This window comes from Ochotona curzoniae, unplaced genomic scaffold (assembly GCF_017591425.1).
Source record: "Ochotona curzoniae isolate NIBS_2020 unplaced genomic scaffold, NIBS_Ocur_1.0 contig_4105, whole genome shotgun sequence".
In the NCBI taxonomy this organism is placed as follows: domain Eukaryota; kingdom Metazoa; phylum Chordata; class Mammalia; order Lagomorpha; family Ochotonidae; genus Ochotona; species Ochotona curzoniae.
In genome coordinates, this window is record NW_024466129.1 from 8,469,375 (window position 1) to 8,491,306 (window position 21,932).

General features: G+C 46.2%; 1 protein-coding gene across 1 annotated transcript in view; it reads left to right on the forward strand.

Moving 5' to 3' along the window:
• Positions 1–21,932, forward strand: part of PTPRN2 (protein tyrosine phosphatase receptor type N2) — a 914,532-nt gene that overhangs the window by 373,072 nt on the left and 519,528 nt on the right. Inside the window, exons 10-11 of the mRNA XM_040984210.1 lie at positions 1,148–1,234; positions 20,393–20,472. Of these exons, the coding sequence (XP_040840144.1) occupies positions 1,148–1,234; positions 20,393–20,472 (167 nt within the window). The remainder of the gene's footprint in view (positions 1–1,147; positions 1,235–20,392; positions 20,473–21,932) is intronic.

Below are 21,932 nucleotides of genomic sequence, written 5' to 3' on the forward strand. Positions count from 1 at the left end.
TCTCATAGTCCCTGGTTGAGTGTGGTTTTCTCCCTGTCTCTCACTTTGTCATCTTCCCTGACTCTGGCACACATCCATCACTGTGCCTGAATTTCCCCCTTTTTCTAAAGGATACCAGGGACGGTAGATAAGAATGCCCTGGAAAGACTTCATACTAGCTAAAATCTGTGGCATGTCTTTCTTCAAATAAGTTTGTGTGATTTCAGCCATGACCATGTGAACGTGGAATGACACCATTCAGCTCCTCATAACAAAACATTGTTGTAATATCTTGCTTGCCTCTCTTCTTCCATGAAAATGCCAACTCAACAGAGACTTGTACTTTGCAAGTTATTGGTGTGTTTTGTTCTTAAACATCTGTGGAATGAAGGAACGAATGAAGGAGTGGTCAGCTAGGTTGAAAACCTAGCATGTTCAATTGTTTTTAATGTGACAATATAACTTAGTGTTTCTTTGAAGTGGTAGTAAGAGGGTTTCAGAGGCAACTTATGATGTTTGCAGTTGAATATACTGGACCTCAAGGTTTATAATTGGGACTTCAAATTATACATGGTTCCTGATCAGTGTCTCTTAGAAGGGCAACTTTCCTCATCCTGTGACCTGGGTATTTTGTCCTGCAGGAACAGCCATCCCCATTTCAAGCAGTGGTCGCTGGTGAGACTTCACCTGTCTTGTCATTTACTCCGACACGCGTGGTATTTACATATCCTTTCACTGAGGTCAGATTCACTTAGCAATGAATCCATTAGACATAGGTATTTCCTTTGCACACTCATACGCTATTGCAGTTTGACTTTCTGCCTCTGCCTCTCACTGTCTCCCAGCTTTGCTCTCTCCGTTCCCTCTCCACCCCCACTGCCTCCCCCTTTATTATATTTTCATTGAAGGCTGAGATGAACCGGTTGCCGCATCACAGGCCCATTACACTTCCTAACAATTCCATTTGCACCGTATTGTCTGTCTCATTGCTGGAAAATTCAGGTGATTCATCATGCCCAAAGAAGCACCTGATCCCAGGCCCCCGAGAGCAAGACGAGGGAGCAGCAGGCAGGGTGCGGGGTCGATGGGGCTTCTCTGGGGACTTTTAGCTTCTCGAGTATTAATGAGCTCCTGTCGGTAATACTTCTTCCCACCTCTTCCTCCACAGCCCCCTGAGCCTGGAGAAGGGGAAGCAGCTGATGGAGGACATTGCCCGCCTCCTGCACATGCCGCCGAGCATTTTCTCGGACATCAAGTAAGCATGGATGTGGGCCCTGTGGTTCATTCTCTGTTCACATCATGTTCTGACTCAAAAAATTGGTTTGCAAGTGGAACAACTGTGTGCCTGGGGTTCTTGTTAATTGTATCACAGAGAAACTGTTTAGAAAAGAAATGAAAGGAAAATTCCTGTGGGTTTTGGTAAGTTATTTAAATATAGCTCAGACCTGCCATTAATTACAAGAGTTATGGTCTTCTGAAAGAACAGAGTTGCTGAGGCCAGGGTCTCTGGGAAGCCTGGAACACTCTGAAGCTTGCAAAGGAACAAGATCCTCTGGGGATGCTAATGCCAGCTGACAGCATGCATTGGCCACTCACTGAGCACATGGCCCCTTCAACAGTCTGTATGGGGGGAGTGGAAGTTGGAGCCTCAAGACTGAAGTGAGCATAGGGCAAGAGTTCCTTATCTCATCAGTGCACTTAGGAAGGATCAACAACACATGGCACACACCTAGGGGATAGCCGCCTCCTCAGTTCTTCTTTTTGAAAGTTTTGTTTGTTTTTATTGGAAAGGCAGATTTACAGAGAGAAGGAGAGGCATAGAGAGAGCAATCTTTCATCCACTGGTTCATTCGCCAAATGGCCACAATTGCTGGAGTTGAACTCATCTGAAGTCAGGTGCCAGGAGATTCTTTCAGGTCTCCCATGGTGGGTGCAGGGTCCCAAGGACTTGGGCCATCCTCTACTGCTTTCCCAGGTCGTAAACAGGAAGTTGGATGGGAAAGTGGAGCAGCCAGGAAAAAAACTGTAGACCGTAATGGTTGCTGGTGCTTGCAGGCCGAGGATTGGTCAGTGGAGCCGCCACTCCAGCCCTAACTTTCCTGTTTCTTGAAAGGAGTTGAGAGACTAGAGAAGGGTGTGTGCCTGAATGGAACTTGGAAACAGCTGCACATTGTGAGCAAAAAAAAAAAATGCTTGTGCAGAGGTAAGCAAGCAGGTGTGTTCTCATGGGAGAGACTGGTTTGGAGATGAGATTTAAAAGAGCAGAGAGAAATCAGCACACCTGGAAGGAAGCCTGTGAACAAAGAAGGCTTGTGTGAGTTCTTGATCTGTGTGTGCATGCATGTAGAGCACTGGCCGCCCACACAGTCTGCAAACAATGCTGCATATACTCACTTGTGTCCTTATGGCAAATGCTCACTTGAAGCCCTGCTGAGACCAGGCTATGTGATCGGAGCTGGTTGTCCTTGCTTCAAATCCTATCATTGACTGAGGGGGGAAAAAGAATATAGGGCGTTGAGGAATGTGTTTGAGGAAGCACTTTAGCCAGTCTCAGGACTGGGAGCTCCTCGAACTGGAGATCCACATGGCACATAGAGGTGTCCAAAAGAGGCATGTTTTGGCATGCTTGTGATGGCCACCGCCCTTCATGAGATATGAAAATAACCAGCACTTTAAAGCGAATGTCCACAGAGGAGTAAAGACCTACAGGGACAGGAAGGGCCCCCCATATTCAGATCCTGCAGGTTTTCTTGCACCTGGGTTCTCAGATGGGCAGCACAGGTGAGGAGTGCCCAGGAAGGAGACAGAAGCTCCCTACACACAAGTGATGGGGCCCAAGGAATTGGATAGACTGGTTTGTGCTGGGAAAGAGAAGACCTGATACAGCCTGAGCAAGGGCAGAGGATGTGGAGAGATTCAGGTGAGAGCTGGGCACAGGTGGAGGTGGTTGCAGTGGGCAAAGGGTGTGCAACTCCAGGTGAGACATGGAGAAGATGGATAGAGAGGTGGCTTGGTTAGGGACAGGGAATGGGCAGTGACTTGGTCATTGATGTCACACACGAAAAGAGCACTCTTGAGCTTGCCCACAGCCCATTTTCTCCCATCAGATGCCCTTCTGGCACACCATGCAGGAATGCAGGAGTACCAGGTGCTTCCAAGGGTCAGTGTCCTTATGGGCCCCTGTGGCCTTCCCTGCATTCCAATACATAGTTAGCCCTTAGCTGTCTCTTACCTCTCACTGTATGCTGCCAGTACCTGGCACAGCACCTGCACATCAGTGTGTGTTCCATTCGAGGGTGGTAGCACAAGTGACTGGACAATGAAGGCCTGTTCCTCCCAAAGCATCCATCTCCAGATACAGTGACAATGGACACTTCTTCTGCAGCCTAGGGGTCTCACCTGCTGTGTTACTGACAAAGAGAATGCATGAAGAAGTGAGTGTGTAGATGGGTGAATGAGTGAATGGGCGCATGCTTAGTTGCAAGTCAGCATGTTATGGCAGAGACCCAAGCGAGGTCAGAGAACAGCAGGCAGAGTTGCTTACGCAGGGAGGCCCTCCCATATGCAGCCTGAACATGGAAGGGTGAACAAAAAAAAGGTGATCGTATGAGGCAACTTTGGAAGCAAACTTCTACAGCTCCATTTGGGACTGGACTCATTGAATTTTCATTATTTCCCTTCCACAAAACCCTCCTGTGGCTATTGTACAGCAAATGCAGTACGTGTGCAGGGAACCTCTGCATTTCCAAGAGATTTCCTCTGCCCACCACTGAGGCGGATGATAAACCATAGGCTGTTTGTGTCCTTACCCCAGGATGAGATCCTGCGGCAGAAGGTGCCTCCTTGCCTGGCTGTGTGTGGGTGAGATAATGCCAGTGGGACTAAGGGGCCCAGGGCCAGCCGCGTGGTTGCCTGAAAGTTCCTTGTCTAGTGCTGCTAGCAGCTCATGGGAACCTCAAGGCAAAACAAGGGTCCAGTCCCACTCCTGTCCCTCCGCCCCTGAGATCCTCTTCCGTTCATTTTAGAGATGATGAGTCACCCAGGGAGGGAGTGAGACTCGAGATGCATCACGACTGAGGGATATGCAAACATGCCTCAGCCATGCACCAGGCTGGAGGCATGCAGGGACCAGAGGTTTTACGGTTCACTTTCACCACCTCACTCCCTCCCAGGCATGCAGGTGCACTGCCACACTGAGAGCCCACGACTGGGAATTTCTTCAACTGGAGATGGGATTGCTTTGATGGGAAGCTCTGTGGCTTCCGTTGATATCCTATGTTTCAACTTTGGGGACTTTTGGGACTGAGAAGCATGGCTTCCCCCTCTGGATACTTTCAGGTCCCCGTCTTCTCCACTAATGTCCCATAGGCATATTGGACCTGGCTGCTCCCTGTCCTTCCTCCCCAGACTCATCTCATTTCTCCCATTCCTTCTCCCCAAGCCTTGTCTCTCTATCAGATAATCCCACTAACCTTTAAAGAGACTCTCATCATAAAAGTACATTATCAGAGCCAGACACAGGGACGGAGGTGCTGTGATGGAAGAAAACCTTCGTGCAATAAATTTAGCCACAGTTCTGACCTCACTTCCCCTCTGCTTCTTACAGGGAGTTACCCCCATCCCTATACCAGCCCTTCCCGTGCAGACAGAGCGAGCCCTCTGTTGGCTGAGGACTGGCTTCAGGCTGGCACAAACTTCCCAGACAGCCATGCATGCCGCCCTGTTCAGAACCCTGCTGGCTCCTGTCGTGCTCTGAGTCAGACCCAAGTGCTACCACTCTACCTGAGGCTCGTCAGTTCCTGGGTGTCTCCTTCCATGGATGGCAGAGTCCAGTCTGGACCAGTCGCCCATTCTCACTGGGTGGAGTGTAACTCCTCCTTCTGAGTCTTGAATTAGTGGGTGAGCCTGTGCTTGTGGACTGGGAGTTTTACCCTTCTGAACACACAAGCTGTAGCTACACGTCCTGTGAACCTACCAGGCCCAGAGTTGTGGGCACCCACTCAGCAAATGCACTCAACTCCGTGGACTGACTTGCACTGGCTGGCTGTGTGGGAAAGGAAGTTTCAGGGAGGGAGCCCCTTGAGACCAGTGGTTCCGTTGTCACTTGGCATGGCGTTCAAGAGCACATCCTTAGAGCTGTTCATTGTTTCAGGAAACGAAGTGGTGCCGGCACGCTCAGACATGGCCCGCATTTTTATGGAAGTACTAGTTATGCTTAATATGTTTTGTTAATGGTTATGTAGCTGTCAAATAAATTCCATTATTTCTTATTACATCATTAGAGACCATTAAAACAGCATTAGCATGCTGATGTAATTATGCCAGCAGACGTACAACGACCACAGTTATGGTTTTATAATCTAATCACGCTGTCCCAGCCAGGGCTGATTGATGGTTAGGCAGCTTTCCCTGGTATTTTGGTCAGGTGGGCAATGGTACTGGGAAGAATGACACACACACAAAGGCATTCCCAAGAGCCGCGGAGTCCAGAATGAGACGGGTGTTCCCGATGTGCTGCAGCCCAACCCCCACAAAGTCTGTGAGTCCTGTTCAGCCCCGGGGGTTCCAGGAGGGCCGTCTAATTCTGTGATCAATCTTCGTGTGCTCTCAGGATGCACGAGGCAGTTTAGCATCTCATCTGTGGAATTTACTGAATTGATGAATACAGTGTTCCTGTTCTTTAAGATGGTTACCGGAGCGGCAGGAGTGGGAATTCTCTGCCCTGACACTTCTTATTAAGATCTCGTCTTCCCAGCTCACCTTAGCTCAGCAACCCTTCCCCACAGCCCCTCCTCCATAGCAAGGGTGGATCCCTGGGAATTTTGTGGACTTCCAAGAATTATCCTTATGCTTCCTGGGGACAAAACTGCCAGGATTGGTGCTAGGTCTTGTCTGTATGGGTGGGTTGATGAAGGTATTCAACAAGAAGCAGTTTGGGAGACAGCTTTGGGTTTTCTAGGTGGCCCTAAGTATGACTTATATGCACGACAGGGCCACACAGATGAATTATGTATGGAACAAATAGAGATTATGTATGGGACAAATGGATGTCACTGTAGCAGAAGGACCCAGGTGCCTAGAAAAGGAGCTTGCTGACTGGCTTTTGCAGCTGCAACTTCCTTCTCCTTTTACCCACATGCCCACTCTCATTAGGAGTGTGTCCTCTATCCTGTCTGCGCTCAGAATGTGCCAAGGGTGGCCACCTAAAGAAGGCCGAGGACAGTCCTGATGCTATGGAATCCTTCCTCTTGGAGTGGGAAGTGCAGGGTTTGTCTTCAGTGCAAAGGGAGAAGCTGGTGGCTAGAGAAACCTATATGTGGTTTTCCTTACACATAAGGAGCATCACGGCAATATCACAGTATGTCAAAATCACCCTGTCCTGTCTTTATGTAAAATAGCAGGGAAAGACTACCCCCACCCCCTAAAGTATTTGCAAGTCATCATTTTGCCTTAAAGAAAGGTGGCTATTTCTCCTGTTAGGTAAACCCCATATTCTGATATGAGATATTAGTATTTTACGTACAGAGTATCCTTTTGTACTGTGAAATGTCACAGTGTAGGATGGCAGTGGGTTACCTGCCTTCCTAAGCCTCAGTTTCCCCACCTGCATGTGTGAGGAGCCAGGACGCAGCCTCCAAGTGCAGTGTGACACCTGCTGCCAGGAGCTCTGACTCGGTCCGTGCTCTGTTGTCATCATCTTTAGACTCTTGCACCTCTGCAGCAGGTGACCCTGTAAATTACGTAGCTGATCCTGATATTGATGGCAAGGTTGTAGACTCCATACCGGGGAAAGAGCAAAGGCCAATACCTGTGTCAAGTATGTCCTTAGCACCTGTTCCCTTGGGAAGTCACCCAACCTTTGTTTTTATTGTGCTTAGGAATAAAACCACCCTAAGTCTACTTACTACTAGTGATCTTACACCTACAAAAATAAATCACTCAATTTCCTTTTTGTTTTTCTAGACATTAAAATGTGCATGTAGCATAAGGCATTGAGTAAATACCATGATTGTGTGTAGAATTGAGTGTTCCAGTCATTAAGGAGTCCTTAGGAGACCCCTTGGGTTCTTATAATGACATTCTTTTTTTTTTTAATTTTATTTTTATTGGAGAGGCAGATTTACAGAGAGAAGGGGAAAGAGAGAGAAAGATTTTCCATCCACTGGTTCACTCACTAACTGGCTGCAACAGCTAGAGCTGAGTCATTCTGAAGCCAGGAGCCAGGAACTTCTTCCAGGTTTCCCATGTGGGTGCAGGGTCTCAGGCTTTGGGCCATCCTCTTTTTCAGGCTTTTCCAGGCCACATGCAGGGAACTGGATGGGAACTGGAGCATCCAGGGCACAAACAGGTACCCATATGGGATCCTAGCACTTGCGAGGGGAGGATTAGCCAATTGAACCATCATGCCAGGCTCTTGTAAAGACTCTGTTATCTGTAACTGTTGTAAGAATTTACATTTCCCCATGAACTACATGTGCTTTGAAGGCAGCAATGAGGTCTGTACTGCCTGAAGATGTATGTTTATCTGGTCCATGGCATGTGTCCACTATTGAGTGAAGGAATGGATGAGTGAGTGAATGAGCAAATCAGTGTTGTAGTCCAAGGCTGTTTTTCTCAACTTGCTAAAGACATTAGGTAACTCGCTTAAGCTGCATCTTCTCAGTGTTTTTCTCTGTAGCACAGAGACCATTGTACCTGTATTGTAGAGACATGGTGAGGCTTAAGTGGTATGAGTATGTTCAGTGAAGGGCCACTTTCTATATAGAATATAATATCAGTGTAGTCATGTAATATTTAAACCAAGAACTATATGAACGGGTGAGAAGGCTGGATTTGGATTACTCAGGATCCATCTTTTGTGGGAAAGTTTGAGGATCCTGACAACGCAGCTTCGTAAAAGGGAGAGAAGTACGGTTGCAGTAACAAGGCAGAAGTGCTCCCAGTAGCTCCTTCTTCCGTGCTGCCTGCCGGCCTACACGCTTCTGCTGAGTTACCGGGTGGATTGCAAACTGGACATGTCTAAAGGCCAGAGAGGTACTTCAGGAATAAAGCAGCCCAGAGGGGTTGGAGACACAAACCAGAGTGACCTCACTACCCAGAGACCATATTGTCTACATGATTGGAAACCCCATATCCTGTGTCTGGGAACCTAGTTTTTTGGGGGGGTGGGCACCGGCTTCTCAGTATTTGCTAAAGCCATTGAGCCCATCTCCTGGCAAGCGTGAGAACCAGGGCTGATAGCGGGCCTGATGGGGTACTTTGGGGACTCTCCTGCTAAGCTGCATCTCCCATTGGTGAGTACAAGAGCTGCAGCTGGGAGTAAGCTGGACTGGACAAGGCTGCATCACTCCTTAGCATGCATGTGGGCTGGGTCTGGGGGCAGGCGAGGCTAGACTAGGCTGCAGTGCCTACTGGTGCCAGGACAGGGTATGGGCTACAGCACCTACAAATTCACATGAAAGCTGGGGCTGGTGGCAGGATGGTCTGCGCTAGGTCACAACACCTTCTGTAGCTCATAAACTAGGGCTGGGGCTGGGCCTCCTTCCCCACTCCCTACCTCTGTGGTCACAAGAAGAAGGAAAAAGAACTAAAACATTTATCTCATCCACCTTCCTCCATACCTCAACCCTCCTCCTGCTAATCAGAGGCCCACTTGGGTATGCATCCCTCTCAACTGTGTAATCACTGTTAAAAAAGAAAAAAGAAGACAAGAAAAGAGAAAGCGAAAGCCATTGAGCCAAACCTCAGAGGCTTTAAGAAAAAGCTTTAGTCTTCACTTGTCATTCAGTCACTTGATTGTTAGCTTAATTCGTTAATCTTTAAGCACTGTGAGAATCAATAGCAATATACAGTGTAGAAGGCTCTTGGTGCTCCAGGGAGGCAGAGTTCTTTGGTGCTCCTGCTTAAACATGGTGTCCACCTGGTAGGGGAGAGGGTTCTATGGCATGTTCGCATCACCCCTCAGCGGTTAGAGGGAGAATAGATTAACTGTGAAGGTGAAAGACTAAGTGAACCATCCACAGTTGAAAGATAAAGCATAAGAAATTGAAAATCTGTTATATTCCGCATACATTCCGCATCTGTTACATTTCCAGAAGAAAGGAGTGCAGGCAGAATACTCTCCCTGACTCCAGAAAAGAATTCCCCAGTTGCACTTAATCATAAAGTAATTGCAAGCAAGATACAATCTGCACAGTAATGCAATTGCCCAACCCTTTAAGAAGATAATGTGTCATCAATAATCATGTTTTGGTTAAGGCTTGTGTTACATTAAATTATCTCACAATAACTTGGTCAGTGTTTGCTTCCGCACTCATTCAAACAGGACCTAGTTCTGCTGATTTTTCTTTCTTTGTAAGTCCTCAAATACAATATATTGAAAAGTCCTTGTCTAGTGTTTGGGAGCTGGGAATATATAATAGAAAGTGTGCTTCAGGAATAGAAAAGCATGCATTAATTTGTTACCCGTGTGGAATTCAGGAGCTTGGTGATTCATGCAACTCCTCCTCTGTAATATGACATAGATGGAATTAGGCTTGCAAAGGTAATTCTATGGCAGCTAGGTTGGGCTTCCTTTTTCTGTTGAGCTTTGTCAGCAGTTTGGATTAGGTCCATACATGGGCCTCCCTGCTGGCACAGGGAGTTGACAAACAAGAATGAGAGAGAGCTGCTGGTTCCAAGAGAGAGCTCAGGATCACTCTAGTTCTAGAGCAAGAAAGCATCAACCGTGTGGTTCTCAGACCAGTGACAAAATTAGGAATGCACACTGCTAAGTTCCACTGTGTGGGTTTCATAGTTAAGAGCTGTTAACCAAGACTCAAGGAACTATTCATATTAGAGCTGGATTATTTGGAAATAGTCCCTGAAACACCCAGTTTTATTTCAGTGGTTTAATTTGGGGTCTCGATTTCTTCATCTTTGAGGGCATTGCCAAAGGGATGGCTTTATATTTGACTTGCATGATTATGCTACTCAGCACTGCACTGGGATCATCTGTAGGCTTGTGCTCACTTGAAGCCAACCACAGTGCTGGGCCTGATCTCTTGTGCCTCAGCCTGAAGGTTAATGAGGGACTGACTTAAGTAATCATTGAAAAACACGAACAGTGTGTAAAGAACATGTTATTCTTACTTTGCGCCACATGTTTGTTCAATCATCTACAAATCATTCTGGCTTTCTTGTGTGTGGAGAGGGGAGAAGGTAAGTTTGAGACCAGTATTAACACTGTTTCTCTTCAACCAATACCAAGTAAGCTACAAATGGGTACTCCATTAGATGAGAAAAGTTAATTCAGATTTCTTGAGCCAATATTTGAAAAAAGTTGCAAATATTTGCATCAACATAGGCAATATAAACATGGATTTATTTATTTTCCACTCATCTATTCATCTACCCACTATCTACTCATCATCCATCCATCTACTTATAAACGTATCCATCAGCTTATGTGTGTATTCGTCATCAATCTATCCTCCTATCCATTTAAATGCCCTTCCATTCATCCACTCACCCATTCACCTACCTATCATTCATCCACCCATACGTCTACCCAGTCATCCATCCATGCATCACGCATCCATTCATCGTTCATCCAACTGCCCTTCCTCCATCTATTCATATTAAGAACTTCACTTCAAATCCAGCTATCAAGCAGACAAATCACATGTCAGTCTGCCTAGCCAAAAAGAAGTTTGTCATTTGAAATTGTATGATTAAATAGTCTATCAGAAGTTTTTTTTAACTTATAAACAATTTTCAAAATAGTTCAGTAGTTGAAAATGATGTACTTGTGTGTTTAATTGTAAAGCATTTATATGAAGTGTGGAAGACATGAGAGAGAGAGAGCACACTTTCATTTGCTGGTTCACTCTCTAGATGCTTATAACAGCTTACGCTGACAGCCCAGATCTCCTTCAAGGTGACAGGAATTCAACTACATGAGCTGTCCCTTGTTAACTCTTGAGTGTACGTCATTGGGAAACTGGAGTGGATGTGGCACTAGGTCTCAAATCCAAGCATATGACAAGACATGTCAAATGACAACTTCCACACCAATTTCCCACCCAAAAGATTAACTTGTTGTTCTATAAAGAGTTATTTATTTATGTGGAAGTCAGAACTACGGAAAGAGGGGGAGAGAGAGAAAAAGAGACAGGTCACTTTGACCTACCCAAGTCATCGCTTTCTAGGCAGGGAACAAAAGTTTTGCTTACGCTACCAGGGGAGCAAGGATAGGCCCTGGGAGGGTCTCAGCATTCACCTTCACCAGGGGAGCAATCATACCTTCATGAAAGAGAAAATTGGTGCTTAGAGGGACAAAACTCTTAGATGTTACAACAATTCACACTCTCCAAAGAGCCACAGGACATAAAGAGATGCACAGTGTCTGTGTGGAATTAAAATTTCATGGATGGAGTCTACCAGGGGAAGAAGTCTAGCGTGTCTTGGGGGATCAATAATGACAAAAAGGTGGAGAAACACTGTCAGAGTGGGGTCTCTGCTCTCTGTCCCCCAGTCACCAGCATTCTCCACTCTGATTTTTCTCTCCTAAAGACCCTCACTGCTCCAGTCCCCTACCGTGTGAGGCAGACCCTCCTCCCTCAGGTTACAACAGAAGGTGAACTGACAGATGCTACCTCCTGCTGGGTGCTGTCTGCTCCACCTTGGGGCTGGTAAATGTCCTTCCCTGTCCTTCCTGGCTCAGCTCTACAGGCTGCGCTGCACTGAGCTGGGGTTGCTGGTCTTTCTGTTGCCTCCAGCTTTAGAAGGTGCAATCAAGGGCTGATGAGATCCGTGAGGTCCACTTCAGGAGCAGACAGGTGGATGGCCATGGTTATGACATGATGCTCTCCATGAGAACAGTTCTTCCCTTAGGAGAGTCTGTCTTCACTTTCTCCCTCCTCCACCCAAAGTGACTCCTCTGGGAATTGTAAGTGGCTACAGACACGGAACCAAGCATAGCTGGAACCAAGCTCCCGGCTCTGCCTCGCAGAGTTACAGCAGGGAGCCAGCAGATATAGATTATCTTTATGAAGATTTACCTCTTTCAGAGGGTAGGATTATAAAAGCAGAGGGAGAGAAAGAGAGGGAGAGAGGGAGATCTTCTGTGCGCTGGTTTGCTCTCTCGATGTCTGCCCAAACCAGGAGCCAGTAATTCCATATTGGTTTCTCATGTGGGTGGTAGGAGCCCAAATCCATAAGCAAGGAGCTGGGCTAATGGAACTCACATGGGATGCCAGCCTCACCCAACTGAATCATAATAGCAGTACTTTTGCTTTCATTTTTATTTCATATGCCAAAGAGAGAGAGAGAGAGAGAGAGGATGAGAAGAAAGGGGGAGGGAGGGAGAGAGGGAGCGCAGAATCTTCTCTCTGTTCACTCCCCAAATGCCTGCGGTAGCTGGGGCTTGACCTGGCTGAGGTTGGGAGCCTGGAAATCAAACTGGGTCTCCCATGTGAGTACCAGCGACTACCTCCCAGGTGCATTAGGAAGGAGCTGAATATAAGTGGAGTAACAGGGACTAGAATTGATGCTCCTATGAGATGCCAGTGTTGCAGGTTGTGGCTTACCTGATGTGCTGCAGTGCCAAGCCTGCAGTAGCTGCAGTTTTCCACCGACTTCCTTGCTTCACAGTTGATAGAGTTGACTGGTTACTCTCGGACTAGTCAGAAATGCATTTTAAAGATGTCCCAATGAGCAGTACCTAAATATGAGAATATTTGATAAGCTTCATTGAAAATGGAACTAAAGGATAGGTTTGACACCCTTAATTTTGAAATTCATGAACAATTTTTAAACCCATATTTTCCATGAGCTTTCTCAGGAATCATCTTGTTCCTAACATTAATGTGAAAGTGCAAATGAATGAAATAGGAGCTCTGTGTAACTGGGCCCTGGCAGGCTTACTGGAGGCCTTATTTTTGACATCTGTTGTTGAAAGGTGATGGGAAACGGAGGGGAATCAGGTGTGGAGAGGGAGAGAGAAACAGAGACGGAGAAAAGAGGGTTCTTCCATTCACTGGTTCACTCTGCAAATGACTGCATCAACCAGGCTGGGCCTGGCTATATCAGTGAGCCAAGAACTACATCCCAGTCCTCTGTGGGTGGCAGGCACCCAGACAGTTGGACATCTTCCACTGCTTTCCCAGGTGCATTAGCCGGGAGCTGGATTGGAAGCAGAGCAGCCAGGACTTGAACCAGGGATGCGAGCATTGTGGTTCAGAGGTTTAATCCTCTTGGCCATAACTCCAGTCTTTCTTTTGACATCTAAAGGTTTTCCTTTTTTTTTGGTGGTAGAAGGGGAACAAGATCAGTAAGGTGCTATTTGCTGCCTCCTTATAGGGAGCCCTGGGAAGATAGAAGACTTCAGACATCTGGTCCTCGAGACAGCTGTGGGTATTGAAACCCATGAGATCTAGAAAGTCAGAATGGGTAGGGCTTTGAGTTCCCAGCTCAGCCAACCCTGGGACATGGATACGTCTCCAAACTGCATTTGCTTATCTCAAAGGTGAGCAAGGTGGCTGCTTTGGAGATGTGAGAACCACAGGGAGACCACCAGCTTGCTACCTGCCTTGCCAACTTGCCAGGGAATGAGACCCAGGCTCTCCTTCCCTCCAGAGAAATGTGCTGGGGAGACAGCCATGGGGTAGGAGACCCCCACAAGCCCAGGCTATGCTGCAGGAGTTTTCCATAGAGAGCACTGATTTTCCACAAAGAAGAACAGAGGGTCCCTGAGTAGGCTGTCAAAGGGGGACTCCTGGGGGCTCTTGGAAGCGTTGTCCTTGGGCCAGAGATTTTCATGCTTGGAGGTTGTTTACTCTCTGGACTGATTACATTTGCCTTAATTAGCGTGTGTGGGAATGCCTTGGAGGAGAGACCTCCGCCAGAGTTGCGGGCTGCTGTGAAGGTCACTCCGTTGGAATTCCAGAGGGGCCTCCTGATTGCTCTTCAAGCTGTCGCTGTGCCTGTTTCTGGAGTGCTGGGCTGCAGCCGCTGAGCGGGGATGGAGCACGACCTCACGCGTGGGCCTGTCGTTCTCACGCACGATGCCTCCCTCTTCAGAAACCGCTTTGTATTCAGATGTTGAAAGCCAAGAGGGAAAAAGAGAGAGAAGAGAGGGAGAGGTAGGAAGATGCTGCAGCTGTTTGGCTGTTGAACGTCCTTCTTGCTGGGGCTTTGTGGTCACATCAGCCACCGTCGTCCTCCCCAGTGGGGAGGAGTGAGCTGAGCACGACAAGCACACAGCCCACGACCTGTGACCCACAGACCATGCTCTGTGCGTGTGCTGGTGACGCTGTGTGGTGCGCCCTAGCACCCTCTCTGTGCCCTGCCCTGCCTCAGGAGAGGCAGTCTGAGCATGTCTAGTGTTTGTGCGTGTGGCTGCCCCTGCCGACCTGGTTCTCTCAGCCAGCTCTGGCAGTCTGCAGGTTTAACTCACAGATACTCAAGTCACACAGTGAGTACAGCCTTTCTTTTGTCTGGCTGCCAGGTGTGCTCTCTGTGTGCTGGAGCCAGAGCTGTCTGCAGGATTTCCTCACCTGTACCCTTGGTGGGGGCACTAACCCCCACCAGGTGCAACTTCACACTGTGGGCCGTGACCCGTGTGGTTCGCTGAGCCAGTGATGTCATAGCAAAGTGCTATGGCATTGTGTTTTATATCAGAGAGAATTCTTCTTAGTTAGCCTTTAATTCTTTCCCGATGAAAAGGCAGATCAGCATATAACCTCCCAGAGTAAGGGCATGATCTGATAGTGTAGCATACAGTGTGTGTTTCAACAGGACCCATCATGTCTCTGTGCTCAGACACGTTAGGTTTCCGGTATTTCTTCTGCCAGCTTTCCTCTTCCTGTGGCGGTTAGTAGAGCATCTCCCATGTGCTGCCCTCTGCTGTGGGTGGTGCATACCAGCCAGTACTGACACACCGAGTGTGTTTGAAATTTCCTTCCAAGGGGGATGTGATAGGGTGCACGTACTCCTTGGCCAGCCAGCTTTTCCTGGAACGTCAAAGGCAGGAAATAGGCCAAAGGGCTCACAAAGTCACATGCAGAGACTTACAAGCTCAGATCCACAAATACCAGATACGGAACCAGGCTCTTCTGCTGGCCACTTTCATATTGCTCTGTTACTTATTTACTGCCTGGAAAGGAGGATCCTCCCTACTGTGTGCTCACAATGGCTACCCATGACCAGGAACTAAGTATGGAGGGCAGATACCAAAAAGACAGGCCTCAACAGCAGCTTCAGCAGCTTCAGGCCATGCCTGCAAAGCCCCGTGATTACCAGTCTCTGGGAAACACCGAAAGAGTGAGGGTTAAGATTTGAAAGATGCTGCCATGCCTATGAGAAGAGAGATGGCTTTAAGGCTGAAGCAATGTTAAGGAAACAGACAATATTAGCAGCGGCAGAACTTACATCCAGTGGAGGGGACAATTGCCTGTACATTCCAACCACTCTGTTTATCGGGGTATTAAACGGGAGGCTGCAGTTGGTTTCCAGAATTCTTTCCCGCAAAGTCCGTATTGCACTGTCTACCTAGGTGGGAGAATAAATCCAGAATGTTTGTCCTGATACAGCCTGAAAAACCCTGCAAGTCAAAACCCCCCAAATAGAACTTTCTGGTATTGTAGAAAGCATTCACATCTGTCTAATATTGTATTTTCCTGGCAGCCGTGAGATGATTTTGCCCGCCCCCCGGTCAATCTGCATTCTTGTCTTAGTGATCAGCCCACAGTGCCCCTGGTTGGACAGAACTATTGCCCCATCCAACTCCACCAAACCTATGGCGACAAGCACCAGCGTTTATAGCAATATACAAATAGGCTTAAAATTTCCTCTCTCCAGGAGCAGCACAAATATATACACAAACAAAAAACCTAGAATGGACAGACAACAAGGAAAGCTTAGAATCAGCCAGGAAATGGTCAGCGGGGATTCACTCATACCTCACTAGGTGGGACACAAAGATTAGTTATGCCTCACTGGGGTATTGGGGATTTCTCTGCACACCCCTCCTAAAAAAAAAAATGTTCTGTACCTAAACTGATGACACATGTCTTGCTAGAGTTATAAGCCAGTTCAGACCATCTGAGAAACAACCAAGTTCAGCAAAATCATGCCTCAACACTATAAACAGCTAAATACTAAAATGAAAATAGACACGAGACAGCTGAATAGTAATCAGTAATAGCCATTTTGAGGTGTATAGAATCCGGTTGAATATAAACCAAAACTGGAATGTCTATGAAAAAGTCACAGGATGCAGTTGAGAACCTGCATTTTCCTATTAACATATTGGTTAATCAATACCATGTCAATTAATGCCATAATGTTGTAAATTGTTGTTGATGTTATCTTGGGGCTTTTAATTGATTGGGATAATACTTTGCCGGCTTTACCTTCAGACCAGAGATGGTCTCATCAAGAAATCGTTGAAGTCACTAGGATAATAAGATGCTGGACTTTATGCTTGGTAAATACTTCTAATGAAAGAACGTCAACTGAATTTGAACTATGGTAATGCAACAAGGTGGAGAAATCCACCATGGGGAGAGGGTTCGGGGAGGGGTGGGGGGGAATCCCAGTGCCTATAACACTGTGTCACATAATGCAATACAATTTAAAAAAATAAATAAAATAAATTACAATTAAAAAAATTTTGTTATCATAAAAAAAAACTTGGGGAGGAGAGAAGATTAAACTCACAGCTATGTGTTTTGTAGCACTTCTTGATACCTTGGCCTGGTTCTTACCACTGAGGCCTCTTAGGGGCTCCTGCAGGTATTTGTCAAGTACATTCTCATTGTACTTAGGTTCTGCCACTTCCTGTTATGGCCCCATGGCACACAGCAATCCATAAAATGGCTCTATTCCTTCTGTACCTGTTGTGTGTGTGTATGTGAGTGTGTGTGTGAGTGTGTGTGTGTGTGTGTGTGTGTGTGTGTGTGTGTGTGTGTGAAGTGCTTTGTCCAGAAGGCCTATGTGGGGCAGCCCATGTTTTCCTGTGGCTCTGTCCTGGGTACTGTTTCGTGTGGGCCTACTGGTGGCCTTTGACGATGTTGGCAGGGCAGTCTGGACTTGGGCTGCACACCGCCCTGCCCTCCTGGACTCCTGCTACCTCCTTGTTCTTAGGTGCTACTCAACAGTGTTTTTGATAGCCATGGAGTCTTACATTGATTTGTAACGGGAAACCTGTAGTCTCTGGGGCCAGAGCACATCCATGTTGTGTGGGTCATGTTCTTGTTTACACCTGAGTAAGCTGAGACCTGCCGAAGTTATAAAGTACAAGAACTCCAAAACCTGAAACGTAGAATGAGGCTTGCAGTTGGTCCTTCTGTGAAAAGACTTTTCATATCATCTCCAGGCCATGCGGTGGGTATGGGTGTTAGGGGAAAAGCAAGTTCAGGCCCAAGTCATGATGAGTATGCAGTCGGGGCCAGAGTGCTAAGCCTTTGAGAATCTTTGGATTTGGTGATTCTTGGGCTGAGTTCTAGAGCTCAGGTCAGGTGAGTCACCCAGGACTCAGGACATCCCACGGAGAGGTTGAGTCTGAGACAGGTACTCACAGCTGCATTTGCTGGCTGCAAACCTAGAGGAGGCAGCTCAGAGAGCATTGCTGGTGCTTTCTCATCATGAGGGCAACGAAAGCAGTGATACTCGGCTAGGCGCTGCGCTTGCCTCTGCTGCAGGTTGTATGCTAGCGGCAACAAACTGTAACCTGTTCCTCCTCATTATTGCAGGGGTGCTAGGTCGTTGAACTCTACAGGCACCAAGAAACTCTTTATGGTCTTTAAAGAAAGTGTTCCTCACCAGGCAGAAAGACTGGGCTTGCCAAATGCCAGTCCCCTCTGTCAGGGCACTTTACAAATGTGGTTCACACTTGACATTTTATGGAAACTAACCCAATAGTACTCCAGTCTTATTGCTAAGATCTGTGCTGTTTTGATGGTGATGAGTATTCTCTGGCTAATAAAGATTTTTCATTAATCTAGAAGTTTCAATCCTTAATGTTTTACTGAATCAGTCACAAATACAAATCGGCCATCTACTGTAAGGATAAGGCCTTAGCAGGAAACATAGATGCTCTCAAAGTGTTGATCTTTATGCACGAAACTGAGAATAAATTGTAAAATAATTCATGTGAGATTTAAGCACTAAATATTCAGACAGCGTCCACACTTGCTAGAAGACTTTGAACAAAAGAAGGATTGGCCAAAGTCAGGGAATGTGTTTGGGGAGAAAGGTGAAACCATTTCTGAGCAGGACTTTGAGAGGTAAATAGAATTTAAATCAGCCATCTCCCCTCATTGCTGGGTGCTAAATCCCAAGACCCTCAGTGGATGCCTCAAAACCATGGATGATTCTGCACCATATATGTACTATATGAACATATATGTGTATGTATGGCTGTGTGTCCTTCTGAACAGCCATACCTATGATGGGACTCAATTAATAAATCAGGCAAAGCAATAAATGGACAGTGATGACTAATCAAACAGAACAATTAGAACAATATACTTTACTTATACTTGTAAAGTTATTTAAAAGTCATTAAAAATTACTTCTGGAATATTCAATGTAGTGTTTTCTTACTGTGAATGACTTCTGGTAGCTGAACCTACAAAGCAAAATCACAGATAAAACTGTAGGCAAGGCAAAGGGGTAGGGAGGATGTCTTTGTACTCCTGTGTAAAGGAGAGAACATCACCAGCAGAGAGGTTGACGCAAAGGAAGGCACAAAGGCAGAAGTAGCCACTGACTGGCTCCATGGCAGAACTAGGAGACTGACCTCATTCCATAGACAGCTTACAGTGAGGACAATGCTAAGAAACTTCAGAAGGAAGGGCCTGAGAGCCAGGCAAGGGCTTTACACTTAGCATGAGCCTGGGAGAACAGGCTCTGCTTAGTGGCCAGCCAGTGGATGTGGTTTCCAGAGGTGATCCCCCCATGTTATACTTGGAGGAGAGTTGGTGTAGGGAATTGCGCAGCTCTGCCCTATAATGGTATGAACTTAAACTGAGAAAGTCAAGTGGACATGACAGCATTTCAACAGAATCTAATCTGGGTATTTCTGGCCCCAGCATCCATAAAGTTGGAATCTGGTTTGTTTTTCATAGTAGGAGCTGACCCAAGGCAGAGCTTGTTGAGCTCTAAGTGATACTGAGAGCTTTAAGGGGGGAAATGACATTAGAATGATCATCATGCTGAATTGCAACAATATCACAAGTTACACTTATGTGAGACACTTATGCACCATGCTAGCTGTCTTGGAAGAAACACAGAAATTGAGGTGTTCAAAACAGTGACAGTATCTGAACGTAGAAATGTGTGTGAAACTTAAGGGAAAAAGCTGAGGTCTGACAACTACAAGACAGAGCTATGTGTAGTGGGCTACTTCTGTGAGCAAGTGTTGAAGACAGCCTACATGGGATAGCAAAGGAGGGAGGGAGATGGGAGATGGAAAGTTGGGGCAGACGGTTGATTTGGCCTTTTGGACAGGAGTGTGTGTGTGTGTGTGTGTGTGTGTGTGTGTGGTGGGGGGACTAAGTTGCATGGCACCTATTTGGGCAGAGTTTAAAAGCTGAGATCAATACAGGCACTTGTGAGAATCAGAGGACTTCCTTGTTGCCTTCTCCCACCTGGTCCTAGCTCCATTTCTTTCCATCAGTGGCTCTTACCCTTACGAGTTATTGAAGGAGGTTTGTTCCATGAAGAGCTGGTGTATGACTGCTGTCTATGACCCTGGGGTTTATCTGCCCTTAACAAATGACCCTAAATTCCTGACCAAGATTATTATGCATGAAATATCCAGTTTCTAAAGCAATGGGTATTCAGATGAATTGAATTACTTAAAAAGAAGAGAGAGAAAGATGTATTTTTCAGAGAATATCACATTCAACTTGGTATTTAAAAAGCTTAAAACCATTTTGATAATTCACGTCTAACAATTCCCTGCCAGCATTTTTTTTCCTGAATAGTTTTAATGACTTTGGTAGTTCTTGAAACAGTTGCTATCAAGAGAATTTTAAAAATATTAGTCTCTTTTCTTCTGTTCTGGCTCCCTTGGGAACCAAATGCTAAAATCTGTTTCCATAACAATCTTTCCTATTTTCTTGCAAGAATGTCTACTTGCTATTTTTGGGTTACTAAGGTTGAGTTGAGCTTTTTTATGATAAAAAAAAAAACTATCACTCTTCAGTGTGTGTTTTACAAAGGCAAAGCCTTTCTATAGCATTACTGAGGAATGAAGCAAGGAGTTGGTGTCAAGGGATATGAACATACAGTGGAGGTCACACCTCTGTAAGCCTTGCATACATGTGCTCCCTAAGCACATCCATGTTTTCCATGCAGTTTTCAGAGAGACAAATGGCGTGTGGACTTTGTTATGAACTCATTTTTAAATGGTCTCTCGTTCCAGTGTTGTGGGATCCGCAGTGACCTTCAAGGTGAATGCCAATGTCCACAATGTGACCACTGCTGACATTGCCAAGACCACAGGTAAGGCTGTTCGCGCGCACATGCGTTGCTGGGGCAGAGAGGCCATCAGTTCAGAACAGCCCAGAGGAAGGCATGTCTTTCCCTCTCCCAGGGCTGGCGTTGCATGCAGGGTAACATCCGAGTTAGTTATCACTTCCTGGTACCTCGTTGTTTGGGGAACTGGGTTGCTGGCATGAATGGATTTGGCTTCTGATCCAAGATAGGAGACCACAGCACCGTGTTTGAGAGGAAAATGGCGAGTTTTGGAAACACGTAGATTTTGTCTTAGTGGAAACCCCAAAGTGAACAGAGAAAATGCAATTCTTGCTTTGAGGTTTGTTTTCATTTTCTCCAGGCCAGAAGCACAAATTGCCTCTGCTTCTGTCTATGGTAGAGACCTAGCACAGGATCTGGAGGCTTGAATATAAATGGAGTCACTTCAGATAGTGTCTCGGCATTCCTGGCCACACGATTTTGAGAGCTGTTTATTGACAAAGCTTGGATGAGCCTTGTCTGACAGGTGGTTTCTGCCATTGATTTGAAAACAAAGCTCTATGATTTCTCGAAGAATCGATGGGGTGGTGGATATCATTGCTCAGTCGTCTTAAAGCGGGTGTTTCTTTTTTGTGTGTGGTACCATCTTTCTGTGTAGTGAGAAAAATACTGAAAACAGAACAGAACCTTAGCTTGATGGCTTTTGGTCTTTGGTTTGACTCAGCATTTTATAATTATTTCTATTGTGCTTTACAGTCCTTTGTAAGAGAACTGTTAAGTGCATGATCCTAGAAATAACAGAACATGACTCTCCTTTCAGTCAATCGTTTATACTGCAAAACTCGTGGACCAGTTTTTGCTGAAGTTTATTCCAATACAAAATGCAGCAACACATTCTTACTGGCTTAGCTGTTTGAATATTTAATTCATATGAATTGAGGCTTCACTATTCTTTATCCAACAACCCTGAGCAAGGCATAAACTGGCTGCTATCTTCTGTTAAATAGGATTACTTGTTCTTATCTAATTTGGTTGCTATTGGTTTTACCTACAGGGTATTTTCCTGTCTTTTTAAACTGTTATTTGGTGAGAATTTTGACAAGGATGGAGGGGAGGGGTACTAAGTATTTTTGGGTGAAAAAGTATTCTTTGCAAAGTTGTAGCTTTGCAGAGAGCTGGATCCTCCAGGCTTCCCGCCGTCATCCCATCTTATGGAAAGACATGTGGAGCTGGTTGCAAGAGTAGAGTGGTCAAGTGTGATTGATGGAGCCAAGCAGCAGAATGTGTCCACAGCCGAAGAAGTAAGGAAGTCAGTAGCTTGCATTCTGGAAAGAGAGGGAATTCCCTGCCAATAGCATTGGCTGCTTGGGGGCTCCAGGCTCTTGCCTTCCCCACACACCATCCGCTTCACCTCTAACCAGTTCTTCAACATATGTGATCATTGAACACATTTAGTGCCAAATCTGTTACCAGGCTTTGATGCAAAA